The sequence below is a fragment of the Macaca thibetana genome, chromosome 19 (assembly GCF_024542745.1).
Source record: "Macaca thibetana thibetana isolate TM-01 chromosome 19, ASM2454274v1, whole genome shotgun sequence".
Lineage (NCBI taxonomy): Eukaryota > Metazoa > Chordata > Mammalia > Primates > Cercopithecidae > Macaca > Macaca thibetana.
The window spans coordinates 41,296,366-41,319,487 of NC_065596.1; the positions used below are offsets into that span (position 1 = coordinate 41,296,366).

General features: G+C 38.2%; 1 protein-coding gene across 6 annotated transcripts in view; it reads left to right on the forward strand.

Annotated features, from left to right (window-relative positions):
* ZNF568 (zinc finger protein 568) overlaps positions 1–20,150 on the forward strand; it is a 72,869-nt gene extending 52,719 nt beyond the window's left edge. For all 6 annotated transcript variants that reach the window (XM_050768997.1, XM_050768998.1, XM_050768995.1 and 3 more), the window contains 3 exons: positions 4,174–4,300; positions 4,576–4,671; positions 16,944–20,150. In XM_050768997.1, the coding sequence (XP_050624954.1) occupies positions 4,174–4,300; positions 4,576–4,671; positions 16,944–18,526 (1,806 nt within the window). In that variant the 3' untranslated portion in view covers positions 18,527–20,150. The remainder of the gene's footprint in view (positions 1–4,173; positions 4,301–4,575; positions 4,672–16,943) is intronic.
* The last annotated feature ends 2,972 nt before the right edge of the window (positions 20,151–23,122 follow it).

Genomic DNA, 23,122 nt, shown 5'->3' on the forward strand with positions numbered 1-23,122 from the left:
TAAGCTAAAAGCTGGTACCATGTTTACTTGTAAAAATGAGGCACTTTCCCACTAGTCAGGAACCCATCCAGCTTGCCAGTGCTACCACATTTATCTATATAATTTTGTATGCCTACACATAAGGGGAGGGAAATGAAGTAAAAAGTGGGATGGTACATTCAAAATTATGATATCTAAATGATACGATTATGTTTTTAGGCAACAGAAGAGAAACATGAGATGATTGAACTATGGACACAAAATTAATATACAAAAATCAATACCATTTTTTTCTATAAACCACACCATCAAAAATGAAATGGAAGAATGAGGCTCAGACTGGAAAAAAACCCTAAAGAAAAAAATAAAGAAATGTATGTGATGTACATGGGAGAATGAAACCTTCAAATTATTACTGAGATATAAAAGAGGATTTGAACAAATTTTTTAAATACCCTTTTTTGGATAAGATCCATCATTATTAAATTAATGTAAATTGTCTTTATTTATTTATTTATTTATTTATTTTTTTTTTTTTTTGGAGACGGAGTCTCGCTCTGTCGCCCAGGCTGGAGTGCAGTGGCCGGATCTCAGCTCACTGCAAGCTCCGCCTCCCGGGTCTACGCCATTCTCCTGCCTCAGCCTTCCCGAGTAGCTGGGACTACAGGCGCCCGCCACCTCGCCCGGCTAGTTTTTTGTATTTTTTAGTAGAGATGGGGTTTCACTGTGTTAGCCAGGATGGTCTCGATCTCCTGACCTCGTGATCCGCCCGTCTCGGCCTCCCAAAGTGCTGGGATTACAGGCTTGAGCCACCGCGCCCGGCCTGTAAATTGTCTTTAACCTACATAGATTTATCTGAATCTCAATAACAATTCTAAATCATTTTTCTTAGAATTAGACAAGTTTATTCAAGCCGAGTCTAGAATACGTTTGAAAAATAAAAACATGCAGAATGGCCAGGAAAAGTATAAAAGAATGTCATGTACCATCTCAAGTTTTTAAAAGAAGAATATTCGTTTAATGGTTATATAACTTTAGGGGAAAAAAAATTTTTAAAAAGTTGCCAGTCAGCACATACACCCAGAACTGATTTTCAGTTATCTTTATTCCCTTGCTGTAACCTTTGTTTTTTTTTTTTTTGTTTTGTTTTTGAGACAGAGTCTCACTCTGTTGCCCAGGCTGGAGTGCAGTGGTGCTATCTCGGCTCACGGCTCACTGCAAGCTTCGCCTCCCGGGTTTATGCCATTCTCCTGCCTCAGCCTCCCGAGTAGCTGGGACTACAGGCGCCCACCACCTCGCCCGGCTAGTTTTTTGTATTTTTTAGTAGAGACGAGGTTTCACCGTGTTAGCCAGGATGGTCTCGATCTCCTGACCTCGTGATCCGCCTGTCTCGGCCTCCCGAAGTGCTGGGATTACAGGCTTGAGCCACTGTGCCCGGCCTAAACTTTGTTATTTTAAAGAATATGTTTGTTCCATTATGTATCTTGAAGAAAGTGAGGCATGGTGGCTCACACCTGTAATCCCAGCACTTTAGGAGGCCAAAGCAGGAGGATCACTTGAGGCCAGGAGTTTGAGACCAGCTGGATCAACACAGCAAGACCCAGTCTTTACAACAAATTTTTTTAAATTAGCTGGGTGTGGCCAGGCACGGTGGCTCACACCTGTAATCCCAGCACTTTGGGAGGCCGAGGCAGGTGGATCATGAGGTCAGGAGATCGAGATCATCCTGGCGAACCCAGTGAAACCCCGTCTCTACTAAAAAAAAATACAAAAAACTAGCCGGGCGAGGTGGTGGGCGCCTGTAGTCCCAGCTACTCGGGAGGCTGAGGCAGGAGAATGGCGTGAACCCGGGAGGCGGAGCTTGCAGTGAGCTGAGATCCGGCCACTGCACTCCAGCCTGGGTGACAGACCGAGACCCCGTCTCAAAAAAAAAAAAAAAAAACTAATAAATAAATACAAAGAATTACCACCTTCTCTTAATTGCTCTCCACCAAAATCTCCGTTGTTTCTGAGTGCGCCCTTAAGCTTGAACTTTGCCATAACTCTGTTGCAAATAAATTCATTTCCTTGTCTCTTCACATTTGTCAAGCCTAAAACAAGAAAAATAATACAATTATTCAAATTTGGGATTTAAAAAGAACATGTAATAAACAATAGAATGGTAAGTTTTAAAAAGTTGAGAGGAAAAAAAATAAAAATAAAAAGTTGAGAGGAATTCCACTTCCAGGATAGCAATGGAAAGTATTCCATGGACCTAATCCACAGTAAAACAAGCATAACTGGTAAGAAGCATTTAAACCTGCAGATTGTGGCTCAAATGCCACAGACTCTTACAGTTTTTATTAAGTTTTAGTGGTTTTTTATTATTATTAAATGGTTCTTTATTTGCTATATGCCTTTAGGGCAATTTCCAGAAATTTTAATCTTTAAAAACTTCTCACCAGTGTTTATCTATATATTAAACTTATCAAGGTATTCTTACCTTCTAAATGGATAATAATAGTAGCTACTTTATAGCCTTATTAGGGGAATTTTAAAAGTTAATGTAACAAAATATTATAGCATTGTCTAGCACATAACAAGTAGTCAGTAGATGACAGTGATAATATTAATGATAGTAATGATCTCAACATCATAGAGATAGTTTCTCAGAGACATTATTCAGCCTTTGGGCCGCGCATGGTGGCTCACGCCTGTAATCCTAGCACTTTAGGAGGCTGAAGTGGGCAGACCACCTGAGGCCAGGAGTTCAAGACTAGCCTGGCCAACATGGTGAAACCCTGTCTCTACTAAAAATACAAAAATTAGCCCGGTGAGGTAGTGGGCACCTGTAATCCCAGCTACTTGGGAGGCTGCTGTAAGAGAATTGCTTGAACCCAGGAGCAGAGATTGCAGTGAGCCAAGATTGCACCATTGCACTCCAGCCTGGGCGACAGAGCGAGACTCCATCTGCAAAATAAAATAAAATAAAATAAAATAAAATAAAATAAAATAAAATAAATTCAGCCTTTGGTGATTTCCATTTGTATTTCCCATTTTATCTTGTCCCATTTGTACTATCTCTTTAATAAATTCCCCTAAGTGTGGCTATGTGGTGCTTTTTTTTTTCTTTTTTTTCCCTAGAGAACCTTTGCAGTTTAAAAGGTTTTTCTTTATTTCCTTACTTGGATATAAAATTATTTTAATGGGAAGAGCTAGACACTATTGATCAAATCACATTCTTTTTTAGAAATTTGGCATTTGTTTGTTGGTTTCTGTTATATCATTCTCATAGATTTAATTCCCATCCTTTGGTTGTAAATAAACAAAAGACCAAAACCTCACTCCCTTTCTTCGATGGTTAACTATGGACTCTGTCCTTAGCTGTATTACTCACCATGTATATTTTCTACAGCTGCTCACATCCTTTGGCCATGGATTCAGCTCCCAATCTTAGGTTGATGACTAAAAACTTTTCATCTCCCTTCTTCTTATATCTAACTGCATAGTGAGTATTTCCATCTGAAAGTCCTATAGCAAGCTTGTCCAACCCACGACCGGTAGGCCACATGCAGCCCAGGACAGCTTTGAATGTGGCCCAACACAAATTTGTAAGCTTTCTTAAAAACATTATGAGATTTTTTTGTGATTTATTTATTTATTTATTTAAGCTCATCAGCTGGTGTTAGTGTATTTTACGTGTGGCCCAAGACAATTCTTCCAATGTGGCCCAAGGGAAGCCAAAGATTGGACACCCTGTCCTATAGGAATTTCATACTTTACATGTTCAAATTTTCATGCCTCTCCTTCCTCTTGCCTTATTTCTCTTACCTCTCTACTCTCTGCCATGTTCCCCTTCCCCCTGGATCACATAAACATCTGGACAGGTTCTGAGCCAGTTACCTGTGAGTCACGTCCAATTCTTCCATCTCTGTCACAGCCAAGTAAAAATTAGTGACCACTGACTCTAGCTTCCTGCATAATAGATGATGAATGAATAAGTTTGCTGACTTAATAATTAACATACCCTTCAAGGATATTTCTGCTATGCTTTATTTTCCCTACAATATAATGTAAAATTAGGTAAATATGAAGACCTGATAAGGTTTTTAATGACCTCTGACGCCTGAGTACCACCTAAACAAGTTCTTACATGTTTTGATCACAATTCCTAATTTTGATGACTTCAGATTAATTAGCATTATGTTTTTACAGGAAACAGTGACATTTAAGGATGTGGCTGTTGACCTTACCCAGGAGGAGTGGGAGCAGATGAAACCTGCCCAAAGGAACTTGTATCGGGATGTGATGCTGGAGAACTACAGCAACCTAGTTACAGTGGGTAAGGTAGCTTGGTAGCTTTGCAATTTAACAGAGAAATTCTTTTCCATTTCTGAAATGTGTGAAGACTGTAACTTGCCAGATAACTGTAGCCTTTCCTTTCTCCACATGACTGTATGTGCTCCACTCTTCAGTGTTAAAGGCTAATTACTTTGTGTCATTGTGTAAGTTTGTTCATCCTCATCTTTTGTGAACCCTCAAACTTGGACTTAGCCCAAGATCTGGATGGTCGTCACCAGCATTAACATCCACGTCTTTTGCTATTTCTTGTAATAGGCTGTCAAGTCACCAAACCGGATGTGATATTCAAGTTGGAGCAAGAAGAGGAGCCCTGGGTGATGAAGGAAGAAATATTTGGGAGGCACTGTCCAGGTGAATAAGTGAAAAGCAGCTCTGAAAGAGAAAGCCACATGAGAGTTGTTCAGTGAAGGGTTGATATCATTTCACAGTTTCCAAGATTTTCTTAAAGGCCCTATTCTTCTAGAGTGACAAATGGGATGGAGTGCTTTAGATTACTGTGACATTTTTAGATATTATTCTTCCTATATTGCAGATATTTTCCTCTTTTAAATTGTAGAGGGCCAGTAGCCCTATCCAATTTCATAATACCATCCTTCCCTAATTCATTCACAGCCTTCCTTTCAGGATTATTGTTCCTCTCTCTATGATCCTTGGGCACTCTCTTTCCTTTATGTTTATGGTTTCATTTCCTTATGCACTCAGTATTTCATGGTTGTGTAGTAATTTTAAAACATGTTTCACACTTAGGTTTCTTTTCATTTCTTTCCTTCTTTCCATTTTAAAAAGCTTCAGACTTGTGTTTGGTTAACAATAGTTTCGCTTCCCATTGTACTTCACAACCCTGACAATCCCATGGCTTAGAAATATAAAAGTTTCTGGCTTAGAAATCCCATGGCATCTCCTTTCTGCTTATTCCCGCCTTCCATTCCTTTAATTTTTTTGAAAATACACGAGGTCCATACTTGGTTAAAAAATATAACCAGTATTATACCTATAATACCAATAGTATACCTTTTGTGCAAAAGCAAATCTTCTTATCCTTGACACAGTCCCTTCCTTTCCACAGTTGCATACACTTCCTTTTTGGAGTTATCCTGGCTATTTTTGATTATTTTACCATATGAATTTTAGACTTAACTGTCTATTTCCAGAGAAAAACCTGTTCGATTTTTTTTTTTTTTTTTGAGACAGAGTCTCGCCCTGTCGCCCAGGCTGGAGTGCAGTGGCCGGATCTCAGCTCACTGCAAGCACCGCCTCCCGGGTTTATGCCGTTCTCCTGCCTCAGCCTCCCGAGTAGCTGGGACTACAGGCGTCCGCCACCTCGCCCGGCTAGTTTTTTGTATTTTTTAGTAGAGACGGGGTTTTACCATGTTAGCCAGGATGGTCTTGATCTCCTGACCTCGTGATCCGCCCATCTCGGCCTCCCAAAGTGCTGGGATTACATCGAATTTTTATTGGGATTGTGCTAAATATATAAATTAACTTTCAGAAATTTAACATCTCTTTAATGCCAATGTTTTCTGTCTAAGAACACACTCTGTTCAGATTTTCATATCTACTTTTGTGTCCTTTAGAAATGGAGCTTTCCAAGTTTTCCCATTGTTGCTTTTGTATATCTATAATATGGGTAAGAAAGCTATAAAATCATTCTTATTTACAGATAATGAGATTATAGCCCTGGAAAACACAAGAGAACCAATTGAGAAAGTATAACAAATAGTAAGAGAACTCAGTGAGGTGGTAGGATATCAAACTTAACAAATAAAAATCAATAGCTTTCATATATACTTCAACAACCAAATAGAAGATACTAAGGAAAGAAAACTACATTTATAATAGTAAGAACAAAGATGAAATACCATTCTAGGTATGGATATATAACAGTGTACTGAACAAAATCCTGTCTTTATGAGCTTATAATTTCATGGAAACTAGAGTCCCTGAGGTTTTGCATATGGGAAAGTATCTTTTTAACCTTTACATTTGGTTGATAGTTGGCCACGTGTAAAATTCTTGAGCCATACTTTCTTTTCCAAAGAGTTTTGTAGACGTTACCTGAGGGATTTAGACAATTTTCTGTTGTTTCCTAGATTCAAATGTTGCTTGAAGAAGTTTGAAGCGTGATTATTTCCTCTCGTGGGTGACTTATTTTCTGGGATGCCTATAGGTTTCTTTTTCTTTAAAGCTTAAGTGGCTTTGTGAGGTTATGTCTTGGAATTGATCACTCAGTATCAGCTTTTCCTTTCAACTTGTGGATTTATGGTTTTTGTTCCTTGAAACATCGTCATATAGCTTTCATGCTCATTTCTTTTATGGTTATCATTGTCATCTTTGGATGAAGGTATTTCCTGCTGTACCCACTGGTTACAGAAGGATAGTGTTGAAGACTGTCCAGAAAAATGCTCTGAGTTGGTAAGAAGCCTGGATACCTCACACTGACCTCCTTTATCATACAAGGTTTTGTGTTGAGAGTTGGTTTACCCTTTCATTCTCCCAAGCTAATGAGAGATTATTATTTGCATATTTCCTGTAGAACTGTGTCTCTTCCATCTTCTTATGCTAACAAACTGCTTATATAAGAATACTGGCTATTCGCATCTCCTTCTTCAGGCCTGCCTTTGTACCATTCGTCAGGGCCAGATGAAGTCCGTTTTGTTCCTGCTGCAATCTTGACATCTGGCAAAAAAATGACTCATTAATTCTGCCCACAAGGGGGTGCCTCTGTTTTAGAGAACTCTGTTCCTTGTACTTTTTGTTTGAGATAAGAAACAGAAACTGCTATCTCTGTGTTTCTTCTCTGCCTAATCCAGTCTGTTTTCTGTTCTTTCCTCCTATTCTGGGGATGGAGTTTAGCTGTCTTTAAGGTTCATTGAAGATGTATTTTCTTTTTTTTTTTTTTTTGAAGCGGAGTCTTACTCTGTCACCTAGGCTGGAGTGCAGTGGCACAGTCTCAGCTCACTGCAACCTCCGCCTCCTGGGTTCAAGCAATTCTCCTGCCTCAGCCTCCCAAGTAGCTGGGATTACAGGTGTGAGCCACTGCACCTGGTCAGAAGATGTATTTTCTTTTTGTTTCTTCTTCTCCATGTTTGCAGAGTGGAGAGGAGACAGAGATGTTTAATTCTACCATATTGAAACAGGAAGTCCTCTATGCTGTATTTGATCCATTTCACCCTTCTTGGAAATGTCTGTCTTCTTTGTGCTTCTCTAAAGGATTCAAATTCTTCCTTGGTTCTGGTTTATTGTTTATTTCTTCTTCCCTTATAAAATATCTTTTAAATGACTCCTCTCTCAACTCTCACTGGACATCACCCAAAGTAGTTCTGAAGTACAATAGACTTCCTTTTCCTCAGAGTACCTTCATGCTATATCTGTGTTCATGCTATTAAATAGGTATTTAACTCTAGAAATGACAGCATTGGAATATTTATCTTTAATGCCTCCAGAATTTTGAAACTCTTCATATCTCTGCCATTAATTATGAGTGCTCTTACCTAAGTTCTAGCAGTTATTTAACTTTAATCTCATTTTCTAGTAAATGGTCCTCAGTATTTCCAGCCTACATTGGTCTTGCCCTTCTCTCAACTAACATTCTATTACATGTCTACCAGAGTGGTTGGAATCTGAAAACATATTACATCTTCTGTATGTTTTCATGTTTTGATGTCTAACACTTGTTTATTAGTCCATCTGGAGAAAGAAGAACTTTAATTCTTCCTATAAATGAGTCATGATTGATGCAGAGCTATATTTGGGAAGATTTTCCTTATTTTTGGTTGTTTTAAAATGTTTACATACAGATTTTAAAATAAATGTGGAAGAAATCAGGCTAGAGTTAGAAAGACAGGGCATGGTCACATGAGATAGTGTTGAATGTTAAATTGAATGTGAATGCAATTTAGTAAATGACTAAACCAGACAAAGAACACCTAGAAAGTTTTAAGAGAAGGGCTGTAGAAGGAGTAACAAGATTGAGGCTTTCTTTTTCTTTTTGAAAAGAGCTTGGCATTGAAGCCATTTTCCTGTAAGATCTATAGATTATTTAGACTTATTAAAAATTAGAAAACATAACAAAATGTTTGGAAAATAAAATTAGCGTGTTTGTTTGTGGGGTAAAATTAGAAACATGGCCTGACTGGAGGGGAGAGAAGATTGTAAGAGATTATTGAAATCGAGGATGAGTTTTGCATTGTAGAGTCAGAAAGTTCTGAATTTTGCCAGCATTCATGTTCTCTTTTGCTGTCTTTTATTTTGAAAATTTTGTTGTCAATTTAGTTTAATTTTTCCCCTGTTTAATCACTGAGGCTATAGTTTTGCCCTGTGCATGGTGGCAGCAAGGTTACAATAGTCAGTTATAAGCAGAGGCTTATATGATAACAGAATATGAAGGTTAAAAAACATCTAGTTATTTGGATTTTAAGTTACCCACAGTTAACGGAACTCCAGGGGCATGGAAAACCATTGTAGAAGTAATGATGTAGGAATGTTATCATTTTGGATGATGGTATGAAAGAAAAAGTTAAAACACAATGGAATTTGATATAAAGGCAGTTTCAGTGTGTAGAAATAAACATAGGATAAGATGATAGGACCTGCTGTTAGAACACTGTGGTGAATCAAAGATGACTTGCCTCCTGATCAGCTTTATACTTTTTATTCAATAAAATTAGACCTTCCTATTTCTAATATGCCTTGTTCTTTAAGCACATATAAAAATGAATCACAATTAGATGGAAAGTTGGAGCTCTCTCCATATTTATTACCAATTTTGGATCGTATTTGGTTTGGACAGACTAATCTTCAATATGTTTATATAGAAATAAAGGAATTTGAACTTTATGAAAATTAATTTGCTTGTGGTATGCAGACTGCACGCAAGATAGACTTGTCAGGATCGTATGACAGTTAATCTAGGCAAAAGTAATGAGAACTTGGGTTATCATTTGTTTCTCTTCACCTAATGTAGCTGTTATTTCTCTCTTATGCCATTTCTTTCCTTTGTAATATGCATTTTTAGTTTTTTCAAAGTATACCTTATACATTGCTTGTTTTAGAGAGCCAGTAGAAATATCAGATTATAGCAATGCTGTGCTCTGACCTCACATTTCACCTCCATTGGTCAATTATTTTTGACTTTTTTAAACTATCTCTTTTGTTGTCGACCTACATATTTTAAAGCAAATGTTTATACTGCTCTGTAATTTTTTTTTTTTTTCCGAGAAAGAGTCTTGCTCTTGTTGCCCAGGCTGGAGTGCAGTGGCGTGATCTTTGCTCATTGCAACCTCTGCCTCCCAGGTTCAAGTGATTCTCCTGCCTCAGCCTCCCAAGTAACTAGGATCACAGGCATACATCACCACGCCAAGCTAATTTTTTGTATTTAGTAGAGACGGGGTTTCACCATGTTAGTTAGGCTGGTCTTGAACTCCTGACTTGCCTCGGCCTCCCAAAGTGCTGGGATTACAGGTGTGCGCCACCGCACCCGGTCTGTAAATGTTTTTGTAGTCATTTTCAAACATAAGAATAGCGAGATAAAGGAGCTGGGCACGGTGGCTCACGCCTGTAATCCCAGCACTTTGGGAGGCTGAGATGGGCAGATCATGAGGTCAGGAGATTGAGGCCATCCTGGCTAATATGGTGAAACACCATCTCTACTAAAAATACAAAAAATGAGCTGGGCGTGGTGGCGGGTGCCTATAGACCCAGCTACTTGGGAGGCTGAGACAGGAGATGGCGTGAACCCAGGAGGCAGAACTTGCAGTTGAGCCGAGATCGCGCCGCTGCACTCCAGACTGGGTGACAGAGCCAGACTCCGTCTCAAAAAAAAAAAAAAGAATAGAGAGCTAATAGAAGGAATCCTCATGTATTCATCACTCAGCTTCAACAGTTATCGACATTTTCTTAGATTTGTTTACTCTATTTCTGTCATACCCCCACTCTACTTTTGTTTTGCTTTTTTGCTGAACTACTTTACCTTTTGTTTTAAATACTACTATATGTATTGCCAAGAGTTTTTTAATCCTGCAATATTTCTAACACACTTAACAACATTAGTAATAATTTCTTACTATCTGCTACTTAGTCTCTGTTATATATTTCATTGTCTCAAGAATGTTGTTTATGGTTGATTTATTTGAATCAGGATCCAGATAAAATCTGCACATGCTTGGTTCACAGGCTATACAGAAGCAGGCTGTGGGTATAGTTTGCCAACCCCTGCTCTAGATGTACCTTATTCTGGATTTGGCATTTAACCTCCTAGTGGTGTTTATGACATGCTTCTTTATCCCATTTTTCCTGTAATCTGGCTTTACTTGATGCAGGTTCAAATCTTTGGCAAGTGTACTTCATAGGTGATGCTGTGTACATCCTATTGCATCTTATGTCGGTTTGTCCCACTTACAAATATAATTGAGATTGATCAGTAGATTCTTGTGTTGTCAGGCCAAATCCTCCTATGTTGGTGATTTCTATCAACCTTTCACTTAAGGGTTTTAGCACCTATTGACCATCATAGCCTAGATCCATTATTTTATTAGAGCATCTTTCGCTTTTATTAGCTGAAATTCTCTTGTAAAGAAAAACTCTCTCATTAACTATTTCATTTCACTGAATACAGTCTCTCAAGCCAGGAAAAAGAAATACTCTTTCTCTTTAAAAGCTTTTAGAATAATGATTGATGCCCTAGAGGTTTCCAAATTTGTCAAGTTAAATCATTATAAATTTATGTAATTTGAGCATCAGAATATATTATAGGCATATAAATAATATTTTTCATATATTATTATTATTATTGGAGACAGAGTCTTGCTCTGTCGCCCAGGCTGGAGAGCAGTGGTGTGATCTCAGCTCACTGCAATATCCGCCTTCAGGGTTCAAGTGAGTCTCGTGCCTCCACCTCCTGAGTAGCTGGGATTACAGGTGTGTGCTACCACACCTGTAATTTTTGAATTTTTTAGCAGAGATTGGGTTTTGCCATGTTGGCCAGGCTGGTCTCAAACTCTTGGTCTCAAAGTAATCAGCCTGCTTTGGCCTCACAAAGTGCTGGGATTACAGTTATGAGCCACCGCACCAGGCCCATATATTAATACTCAAATTGTCTTATCTTTAGCAAGAGGGATCTTTGGCTAATCTTGTAAATTTCCTGGGTCAGACATGGAAATAGCCATTTCTTTAAAATCTTTTATCTCTTTTAGCATGAAATGATATTGTGGAGACTGCAGTCTGAGTATTATGGTTGCTCTTTAGTACTGAGTTACTGGTTCTATAGGTTTTAAGTGGACAGAGCTAGGAAAAATGCATCTTTTAAAAAGAAAAAAATAGGCCAGGTGCGGGGCTGATGCCTGTAGTCCCAGCAGTTTGGGAGGTCAAAGCAGGCAAATCACCTGAGGTTGGGAGTTCGAGACCAGCCTGACCAACATGGAGAAAACTCGTCTCTACTAAAAATACAAAATTAGCTGGGCGTGGTGGTGCATGCCTGTAATCCCAGCTACTGAGGAGGCTGAGGCAGGAGAATAGCTTGAACCTAGAAGGCGGAGGTTGTGGTGAGCTGAGATTGTGCCTTTGCATTCCAGCCTGGACAATAAGAGCAAAACTCCATCTCAAAAAAAAACAAAAAAGAAAAAGAAAAATATATATGAATTTATAGATACGTACAATTAAAATTAAAAAGTATAGGGCCCTTTTACCTTTTATGCTGAAAATCTTGGCTCCTTATTACATTATTTCCTTAGTTCATATATATTTCTCACTCTTGGCACTATTGACATTTTGGGCCAGATAATTCTTAGCTCTAGGGGACTGCCTTGTGTGCTGTGGGACGTTTAGCAGCATGCCTGCTTCTACTCACTGGATAACAGTAGCACCATCCCTCTTTTTCCCCATCATCTTCCCAATTGTGAAAACCAAAAATGTCTGTAGACCTTCCAGACATTGCCAAGTGACCCTTAGGGAGTAACACTGACTAATCTATCTTCTTTCTTTATATATTAGTTTCAAATTAACAGTAATACTAATATTACTAATAATAAAAAGACAACTAAATGTAGTTTAAGATTTCTTTGGGGTTTCCTCCTTAGACTATATTCTAATAGGGATATATAGTCAAACTACTATGTTTAAGGTTACTTGAAGTAATTTTCTATGTGATTATGGCCCTCATTTGATAAGTAGGGTTACTTGTTTCCAGTTTTTTTCTATTTTTAGGGATTGCTTTGACTTTCTTTCTTTTTTTGATTTATTTTTTTCATATGTAAAATATGTGCATGATTTTAATGTCACAACTCTAAAGTTACAGTCAGAGAAGTCATGGTTTCAGGACATGTAAGTGAAAAAAACTCAGTGTACAGAACGTTGTTTAGAATATGCTATTTTTTTTGTGCAAATAGATGGGAAGAGAGACAGAAGAGTGTGTGTTAGTGTGTAAAATATGTATAAAAATTCAATTGGCCCTTGGACAACTTGGGTTTAAACTGCACGGGTCCACTTATATGCTGATTTTCTTACACCTCTGCTACCCAAGACAGCAAGACCAACCTCCTCCTTAGCCTACTCAGTGTGAAGATGATGAGGATGAAGATGTTTAGGATGATCCACTTCCATATAATGAATAGTAAATGTATTTTCTCTTCCTAATAACATTTTCTTTTCTCCAGGTTATTTTATTGTAAAAATGCAGTGTATAATACATATACAAAATACGTGTTCATCAACTATGTTTTCAATAAGGCTTCTGGTCAACAGTAGGCTATTATTGGTTAAGTTTTGGGAGAGTCAGAAGTTAGAAACAGATTTGCAATTATGTGGAGGATTGGCACCCCATCCCCATGTTGTTCAAGGGCCAACTGTACATATGATATATGTGTGTATATGTACTATATATAAGGAAATGTATGATAAATATATATGTGTGTGTGTGTGTGTGTTTGTTTGTATGTATGTTTTTTTTTAATGATGGAAGAATAATACAAGAACTGGCCGGGCGTGGTGGCTCATACCTGTAATCCCAGCACTTTGGGAGGCTGGGGCAGGCGGATCATGAGGTCAGAAGACGGAGACCATCCTGGCCAACATGGTGAATCCCCGTCTCTACTGAAAAATGCAAAAAATTAGCTGGGTGTGGTGGCGTGCACCTGTAGTTCCAGCTGTTGGGGAGGCTGAAGCAGGGGAATCGCTTGAACCCGGGAGGTGGAGGTTGCAGTGAGCCGAGACTGCACCACTGCACTCTGGCCTGGTGACAGAGCGAGACTCTGTCTCAAAATAATAATAATAATAATAACAATAATAATAATCTAAGAGCTAATAAAAATGGTTATCTAGAGGGCAAAGCGGGAATTGGTGTTTCAGGGACAGGGTAGAATCTGGATTTCCCTAAATATGCTGCTGTTTGATAATTTGTCAGCTTTTATCAACTTGATATAAATGGAAGATGAGGTTTAGTAGCATTATCAATCACTTCTCCTTTCCTTTTTTCTGGAATTTTTAGCTAATTCAGTTTCACCACTTACTTTGTTATGATTGTTGACATATTGTTTACTACTGAGCCAAGAAATGACTTTTAATTACATATACTTAAACTTTTTGTCACTCCTAGAGTTACTACTTGTCTTATTTTTCTGTTTTCTATGTATTTTTAATTTAAATGATACTCTCAAAATTCTTTGTTTAAATAAGGAATCCATCATTGTTATTAGTTTACCTCATTTTGATGCCTGAAGGGATAAAAGGGAAATTCTAAACATCTTCCAAAATTCTAAATTTTAAAGAGGATAAAAAAATTTTTATTTATTTTTTTTTTTTTCTGAGATGGAGTTTTGCTCTCATTGCCCAGGCTGGAGTGCAAAGTTGAAATCTTGGCTCACCGCAATGTGCGCCTCCCAGGTTCAAGTGATTCTCCTGCCTCAGCCTCCCAGGTAGCTGGGATTACAGGCATGCACCACCACGCCCAGCTAATTTTGTATTTTTAGTAGAGATGGGGTTTCTCCATGTTAGTCAGGCTGGTCTCAAACTCCCAGCCTCCGGTGATCCGCCCAGCTTGGCCTCCCAAAGTGCTGGGATTACAGGTGTGAGCCACCATGCCCTGCCTAAGTTTTTTTAACTAGTGGACTACAGAATGGTTGGATCAGAACCTAGAAGGTTTTTTGTTTGTTTGTTTATTTGAGACTGAGTCTCACTCTGTTGTCCAGGCTGGAGTGCAGTGGCACAATCTCGGCTTACTGCAACCTCTGCCTCCCAGGTTCAGGTTCAAGCAATTCTCCTGCCTCAGCCTGCTGTGTAGCTGGGATTACAGGTGCACACCACCACGCCCAGCTAATTTTTGTATTTTTAGTAGAGATGGAGTTTTGTCATATTGGTCAGGCTGGTCTTGAATTTCTGACCTCAGGTGATCCACCTGCCTCGGCCTCCTAAAGTGTGGGCATTACAGGCGTGAGCTGCCGTGCCCAGGCTGAACCTAGAAGTTTTGTGTGGGGCCCCAAATGGCAGCATCTGTTGTTCCTTTTAATCTTTTTATCTTTTATGTGTAGGTACATGCCAGCATTCATGAGGCTAAATAACAGAAAGGGTTTGTTGATCTCACTCATGTTAGAGTGTATGGTGAATCTAAATCACATGGGAACTCTACATGCAGTTATGTCTAGGAAACATAGTTTTAACTGCCTCAGCCTTTACAGGATGGAAAAGCATGGTGGGAGATTGGAATACATGTTACTTAAGCAGATCCATAACTCTTGCCTTGGTGTGTAACTGCTCCCTACTCAGACTTTAATCCTCTTCTTTTTAGTTCCACTCTTATCCTACCCACTCCCCCTTTTTTTGAGATGAGGTCTTGCTGTTTCCCAGACTAGTCTCAAACTCCTGGCCATTAGCAACCCTTCCAAATAGCTGGGAATACAGGTACAGCCCAGTGCATCTGGTTTTTTAAATTAATAAACTTCATCTTTTAGGCTGGTTTTAGGTTCATGACAAAACTGAGTGGTGTACAGAGCTCATAAAAAAGTACGAAGTATATGAATACCCACTGCCCGAGCACACATACAGCCTTCCCCACTGTCAACATCTTGCACCACAGTGGTGTATTTGTTACCGTCAATGAACCTGCATTACTGTTATTATTATACACATCATTATTACCCAAAGTCCGTAATTTACATTAGGGTCACTCCTGGTGTTGTACATTCCATGGGTTTTGATAAATGTTTAATGACTCAGATCCATTAGAGTATGGTACAGAATACTTTCACTGCCCTAAAACTCCCTTGTCTTCCCCCTATTTATTCCTTCCTCTCCCATAAGCTCTGACAACCACTGATATGTTTACTGGTCATGATTTTGCCTTTTCCAGTTTGGAATCATATAGTAGGTGGCCTTTTCCAATGGGCTTCTTTCACTTAGCAACATGCATTTAAGGTTCCTCCATGTCTTCTTATAACTTGATGGCACATGTTTTTATCATTGATGAATATTTCATTGTCTAGATGTACCACAGTTTATCCATTCGCCTAGTAAAGGGCATCTTCCAAGTGTTGGCAATTAGGAATAAAGCTACTGTAAATATCCATGTGCAGGTTTTTGTATGGACATAAGTTTTCAACTCATTGGGGTAAATACCAAGCATGTTGCTGAATAATATGGTAATAGTATGTCTAATGTTGTAAGAAACTGCTAGACTGTCTTCCAAAGTGGCTATACCATTTTGCAGTCCCACCAGCAATGTGTGAGAGTTCCTATTGCTCTGCAAATTTGTCAGCCTTTGACTTACTAGTTGTAGCAGGGGTTTTTTGTTGTTGATTTTTTTTTTTTTCGGATTTCCTACATAGATGATCATATCACCTGTGAGCAAAGACAGTTCTTGTTTCGTTTTTCCTTCCTAATCTGAATAGCTTTTATTTCCTTTTCTTGTTGCATTCGGTAGGACTTCTAGTACAATGTTAAAAAGCAGTAATGCAAGGGAACATCCTTGCCTTGTGCTTGTTTATCCCTACCTTTTGAGTGCCTGGATTCTCCAATTCTTGAGCCTTTCCAGTGATTTTTGGCCAAATCACTTTGTTGCTTATTGTCATTTGCATCTTCATGATACTTTATAGCTTTGCTATTCTGTTTATGGTTCTCTAAATGCTTCTCATCTTGCAGTATTATGTTAAAATCTCTTGTTCACCTTTTTTACACTCATGTCTCCTTTTTCTTATGGATTTAATCCTTTATTCTTTCACTATCATTTTAATGGAATTTTAGGAAGGAGGAAAAATACATGCATTCAAGCCAGTGTGTTTAATCACAAATGTTAATTTTGCTCTTTAGCCGTTTGACTCCCTGTCAGTCATTTTTGTGTTCAACCTTTCATTTTAATTATTCTATTCGTTTTGCTGATTTCTGCACTGTTTTTGGACACTTTACAAATCAATCAAAGCTACTTGGACCTACAGATACCAGTTTTTGTCTCCATATGTTTGATGTAGTAGTTAACTTCTCAAACCTTAGGAACTAGGAACATTTACTCTTAGCTTTCTTTCATATTGGTTGACTAGGCCAACATCAAAGATTAAACCCCAGATTAGCCAATTTCTGATATGTTATTAACAGTATAGTGGTAGAATAATTCACAAGTAATAATTTGTGGTCCTCCATTTTAGAAGTTTGGGAAGTTGATGAACAGATCAAGAAGCAACAGGAAACACTTGTGAGGAAAGTCACATCCATCTCCAAGAAAATTCTGATAAAGGAAAAAGTCATTGAATGTAAAAAAGTTGCGAAAATATTTCCTCTGAGTTCAGACATTGTTACTTCAAGACAAAGCTTCTGTGACCATGACTTACTTGATAAGGGTTTGGAGCATAATTTAGACTTACTTAGATATGAGAAAGGCTGTATAAGAGAGAAACAGAATGGATGTAATGAGTTTGGGAAACCATTTTGCCATTGTGCATCCTATGTTGTAACCCCCTTTAAGTGTAATCAGTGTGGACAAGACTTCAGTCATAAATTTGACCTCATTAGACATGAGCGAATTCATGCTGGAGAGAAACCTTACAAATGTAAAGAATGTGGAAAAGCCTTCAGTAGGAAGGAAAATCTTATTACACATCAGAAAATTCATACTGGGGAAAAACCGTATAAGTGTAATGAATGTGGAAAAGCTTTCATTCAGATGTCAAACCTTATTAGACACCAGAGAATTCATACTGGGGAGAAACCTTATGCATGTAAGGATTGTTGGAAAGCCTTCAGTCAGAAATCAAATCTCATTGAACATGAGCGAATTCACACTGGAGAGAAACCCTATGAATGTAAGGAATGTGGGAAATCCTTCAGCCAGAAGCAAAATCTTATCGAGCATGAGAAAATTCATACTGGGGAGAAACCGTATGCATGTAATGAATGTGGTAGAGCTTTTTCTCGAATGTCATCTGTTACGCTACATATGAGAAGTCACACGGGGGAGAAACCCTATAAATGTAATAAATGTGGAAAAGCTTTCTCTCAATGCTCAGTATTTATTATACATATGAGAAGTCACACTGGTGAGAAACCCTATGTATGTAGCGAATGTGGGAAAGCCTTCTCTCAAAGTTCATCCCTTACCGTACATATGCGAAATCATACAGCTGAGAAACCCTATGAATGTAAGGAATGTGGAAAAGCCTTCAGCAGGAAAGAAAATCTCATTACACATCAGAAAATTCACACTGGAGAGAAACCTTATGAATGCAGTGAATGTGGGAAAGCCTTTATTCAGATGTCAAACCTCATTCGACACCAGAGAATTCATACGGGTGAGAAACCCTATGCATGTACAGTCTGTGGAAAAGCCTTTAGTCAGAAATCAAACCTCACTGAACATGAGAAAATTCATACTGGAGAGAAACCTTATCATTGTAATCAATGTGGGAAAGCTTTCAGTCAGAGACAAAATCTTCTTGAACATGAAAAAATTCATACGGGAGAGAAACCATTCAAATGTAATGAATGTGGTAAAGCCTTCTCTCGAATCTCATCCCTCACTCTTCATGTGAGAAGTCACACAGGGGAGAAACCCTATGAATGTAATAAATGTGGGAAAGCCTTTTCTCAGTGCTCATTACTTATTATACATATGAGAAGTCATACTGGTGAGAAACCCTTTGAATGTAATGAATGTGGGAAAGCATTCTCTCAAAGAGCATCCCTTTCTATACATAAGAGAGGTCATACAGGTGAGAGACACCGAGTATATTAAATGGAAGAAGCCCTCTTAAATTCAACCCATGTTTTACTTAAAATATCTTGGCATAAGCTCAAAAAACCAGGATCTTTATGGAAAAATTTTAATACTTTGTTAAAAGATGTAAGACTGGAATAAATGGAGAGAAATACCATATACATAGATGGAAAAACCCGGTATTATAAAAACCTCCAATTCTAAAAATCTATAGACTGAATGCACTTCCAAACAAAATCTACTAAGAATCTAGGATCTTTCAAAAATGATTACAAAATTCATGTGAAGTAGAAGTGTATGGATTGCTGAGACAATTTTGAAAAGAACAGAGGAAACACCCTCACTGTATAATATAAAGTTATAGTCATTTAAAAATGTGTGGTATTAGTACATTAGTAGGTAAATAAGCAGATTTTAAAGAATAGAATATCCAGAAGCAGACTCATGAATATATGTGAACTTGGGGTATGTTAGACCTGACATCATGAATTAGTAGGGAAATGATGACCTAGTCAATAAAATTGCTGGGAATATTTGACTCCCCGTATTAGAGGAACTAAAATTACAACATTATGACATATTAAAAAATAAATATTCTTTTTTTTTTTTTTTTGAGACAAAGGTCTCACTCTGTCGCCCAGGCTGGAGTACAGTGGTGCAATCTCAGCTCACTGCAGCCTTTCTGCCTCCTGGGTTCCTTTTTTTTTTTTTTTGTATTTTTAGTAGAGATGGGATTTCACCATGTTGGCCAGGCTAGTCTTGAACTCCTGACCTCAAAAGATCTGCCCTCTTTGGCGTCCCAAAGTGCTGGGGTTTAGAGGCTTGAGCCACTGTGCCTGTCCAAAAGATTAATATTCTAAAGGATTTAAATACTGGAATCTGAAAAGCCAAACTGAAACCATTGGAAGAAAATAGAGGTTATTGTCTATGACGTTGAGGCCAGGGAGCCTTTTTTTTTTTTTTAAAAAAAAAAAGGACTCTGTAATTCCACTTCTAGGTATACATCCTATAGAAACTCACAAATAATGCATAAGAAATATTTATATGATATATGTACATATGTATAACCAGATGCAGTGGCACATGCCTATAATCCCAGCTACTTTGGAGGCTGATATAAGAAGATAACTTGAGCTCAGGAGTTCAAGACCAGCCTGGGAAACATAGCAAGACCCAATCTCTTAAAAAAAAGAAATATGTAGACATATATCTGCCTTGAAAATAACCTATTCGTCATTGGGGTAATGATGAATAAAATATGATATATTCAAATGATAGAATAGTATACAGCACTTAAAACAGTGACCCAGATCCGTATTGTATAACATGGATAGTTAAAACAATGTTGAGTAAAAAAATCAAAATACAAATGAAACATTGTATAATATTATTTATGTAAATTGGAATGAAATCATTTATAAAGAACAACTGTTTCTATTATTGAAAAGTGTATGTTAAACTATTTAAAATAGAATAGAAGGATACATACCCAATTATTGATAGCATTGTTTCTGGAGATTGAATTTGAGGCTGTTGATTAAAAGGAGACTTGAGCTTTGCTTGTAATTTTTATGCCTTAAAAAAAGACTGGTAGCATATAAAATAAATCTTAAAAGCTAATGATACACAATGATAATATGAATGTTTACTTGTAACAGTGTTTTTCTAGTTCTTTCTCAGAATAGGCCAAGGGAAGCCTGTGCCCATAGAAGGAAATGTTATAATGGATTCATATGCCCTATCAGATGCTCAACTATTTTATGAAAAATATCTCTAGAAAATTAGCAATTAGAATATTCCTGTTTATTATATAATGTGAAATTAGCACATTTTAGCAACTTGATGATGCTGTTTTTCTATATTTTAACATTTCTGAAATTGGACTCCTTTCAACTGATGATATCTTAGATTCAAGTAAATAATTATTAAAACTTTGAAAATCAGATGGCAGTATAACAAATGAAATGTGTTTTTATTTACTAGCTCAGGGCATCATGTCTACTACTCATGGTGCCTGTCCTCTCAGTGTAGCCAGTATTACTAGACAGCAAATTTATTAGGTTCATAGCTAACTGATTACTGATATATTTAGTCATTGTGGAGAGATTAAGATTTTTCCTGAGAAAGTGACTTTGCAATATTTGTTTTCTTGCCCTGTAATTTTCCATACAACCAGCATAGGCATTAATATCATTGTTAATTATAACAATATTTTGAAATGAGAAATCTTTATTTCCTGAGGTGGCCATAAGCAATTGTGTAAAAGTGTGTTGGTCTTAACCTAGAGACCATTTTATTCTTTTTACAACTCTTGACTTACACAGCCCATCCAGTTTTGGTTGGAAATGGTGGTGAACTCAGATCCTGAACACTAATAATAGAGTTCCTCTTGAAGGGTCTCATTCTTTGTAACAATACATGAACCAACCCTTACAGAGGTGATGTTTTTATTATGCCATCTCTACAGTATTATTTTATATACAATACAGAAAGCTGCTAATGCCTTTTTAAAAAGGAGATAGGGCCAGACGCAGTAGCTCAAGCCTGTAAACCCAGCCCTTTGGGAGGCCGAGGTGGGTGGATCACCTGAGGTCAGGAATTCAAGACCAGCCTGGCCAACAGGATGAAACCTCAACTCTATTAAAAATACAAAAATTGCCAGACATGGTGGCGGGTGCCTGTGATCCCACCTACTCAGGAGACTGAGGCAGGAGAATCACTTGAACACGGGAGGCAGAGGTTGCAGTGAGCCAAGATCGTGCCACTGCACTCCAGCCTGGATGACAAGAGTAAGACCCTTTCTCAAAAAAATAAAAAATAAAAATAAAAAGGAGATAGGTTGGGTGTGGTGGCTCATGCCTGTAATCCCAGCACTTTGGGAGGCCTAGGCAGGCAGATTACCTGAGGTCAGGAGTTCGAGACCAGCCTGGCCAATATGGTGAAACCGCACCTCTACTAAAGATACAAAAATTAGCCAGGCGTGGTGGTGCGTGCCTGTAATCCCAGCTACTCAGGAGGCTGAGGCAGGAGAATCACTTGAACCTAGTGGGGTGGAGGTTGCAGTGAGCCAAGATCACGCCAGTGCACTTCAGCCTGGGCAACACAGCAAGACTCTACCTCAAAAGAATAAAAATAATAAAAAGGAGATAAAAATAGGGGGTGTTTATGAAAAGGGATCTTTAGCTTTTATGATTGAACATGAACTACATTTGTTTGAAGTTAATTTCCCAAAAGTAAATCTCAAACTAAAGTTCTGAAGTACAACCGTGACTATCAGTTTTGATTGTTACTAGGTATTTTTGAAGACCGATGGTGACTTAACAGCAGGGACTGACTTTAGTGAAAACAATTACAACTTACTAAAACTGAAATATCTAAATGAGTATTATCATTTCATAGTCCCTTCTTCAGTAAGTTTTATACTAAATCCAGTTTTGCCAGCATACCCAATATTTATGTGTAAACTGTTTTTTAGTTTTTTTTTTTTTGAGACAAAGTCTTGCTCTGTCACCCAGGCTGGAGAGCAGTGGTGTGATCTCGGCTCACTGCAACCTCTGCCTCCTGGGTTCAAGTGATTCTCCTGCCTTAGCCTTCTGAGCAGCTGGGACCACAGGCACGCGCCACCATGCCTTTTTTTTTTTTTTTTTTTTTTTTTTTTTTTTTTGTATTTTTAATGGAACTGGGGTTTCACCACGTTGGCCAGGCTGGTCTCGAACTCCTGACCTCAGGTGATCCGCCCACCTCCGCCTCCCAAAGTGCTGGGATTGCAGGTGTTGAGCCACTGCGCCAGCCTGTAAACTTTTTTTTTTTTTGGAGAGGGAGTCTCCCTTTGTCGCCCAGGCTGGATTGCAGTGGCATGATCTTGGCTCACTGCAGCCTCCACCTCCTGGGCTCAATTCTCCTGCCTCAGTCTCCTGAATAGCTGGGACTATAGGCACCCGCCCAGCTAATTTTTGTATTTTAGTAGAGACAGGGTTTCATTATGTAGGTCAAGCTGGTCTGTGAGCCACCATCCCCAGCCTGTAAACCTTTTTTCAAAAAATAGTTTTCACATTTCATGTATCCACACAAGTAACCCTGTATAAGTATTTGTGAGACATTTTTTTTTTTGGTCTAAACAGTTGTTTTTCTTTGTGGGTTTTCTTTTTAATTTTTGTTTTTGTTTTGGCCTGTACTTTATATGCCTTAAATCCTCTGCCCCTTTCTTTACATAGCTTTGGAGTCAACAGAGAAATGTAAAATTCCACTTAAGGCCCATAAGGACAACCTTAGATTTCTCTTTTGGCCTCTCTCACCCCAGTAAGACTGGCTGAGCCTATCAGGTGAGGTAAAGTGCCTCAGAATAGGTCTAAAAGGGTGTTTTACTGACCTTGTGTCAGCAAGCAGATGATCTGGTCTTTTAAATTCATTTTTTCCTTCTGTCCTAAGGGGTAGAAATAATAAGATAGATATAAGTGACTGAGATAAACTTTGAAAAAAAAATAATTAATTAAATCATGATGAATTCTTCTTTACCTGAACACACTTGAGTTACTGCCTAGAGAGTTTCCATTCTAGAGTTCAGACTTCGTAAGAGGTCCAGTTCCTGTGAATGGCCTCAAAACACACAGAATA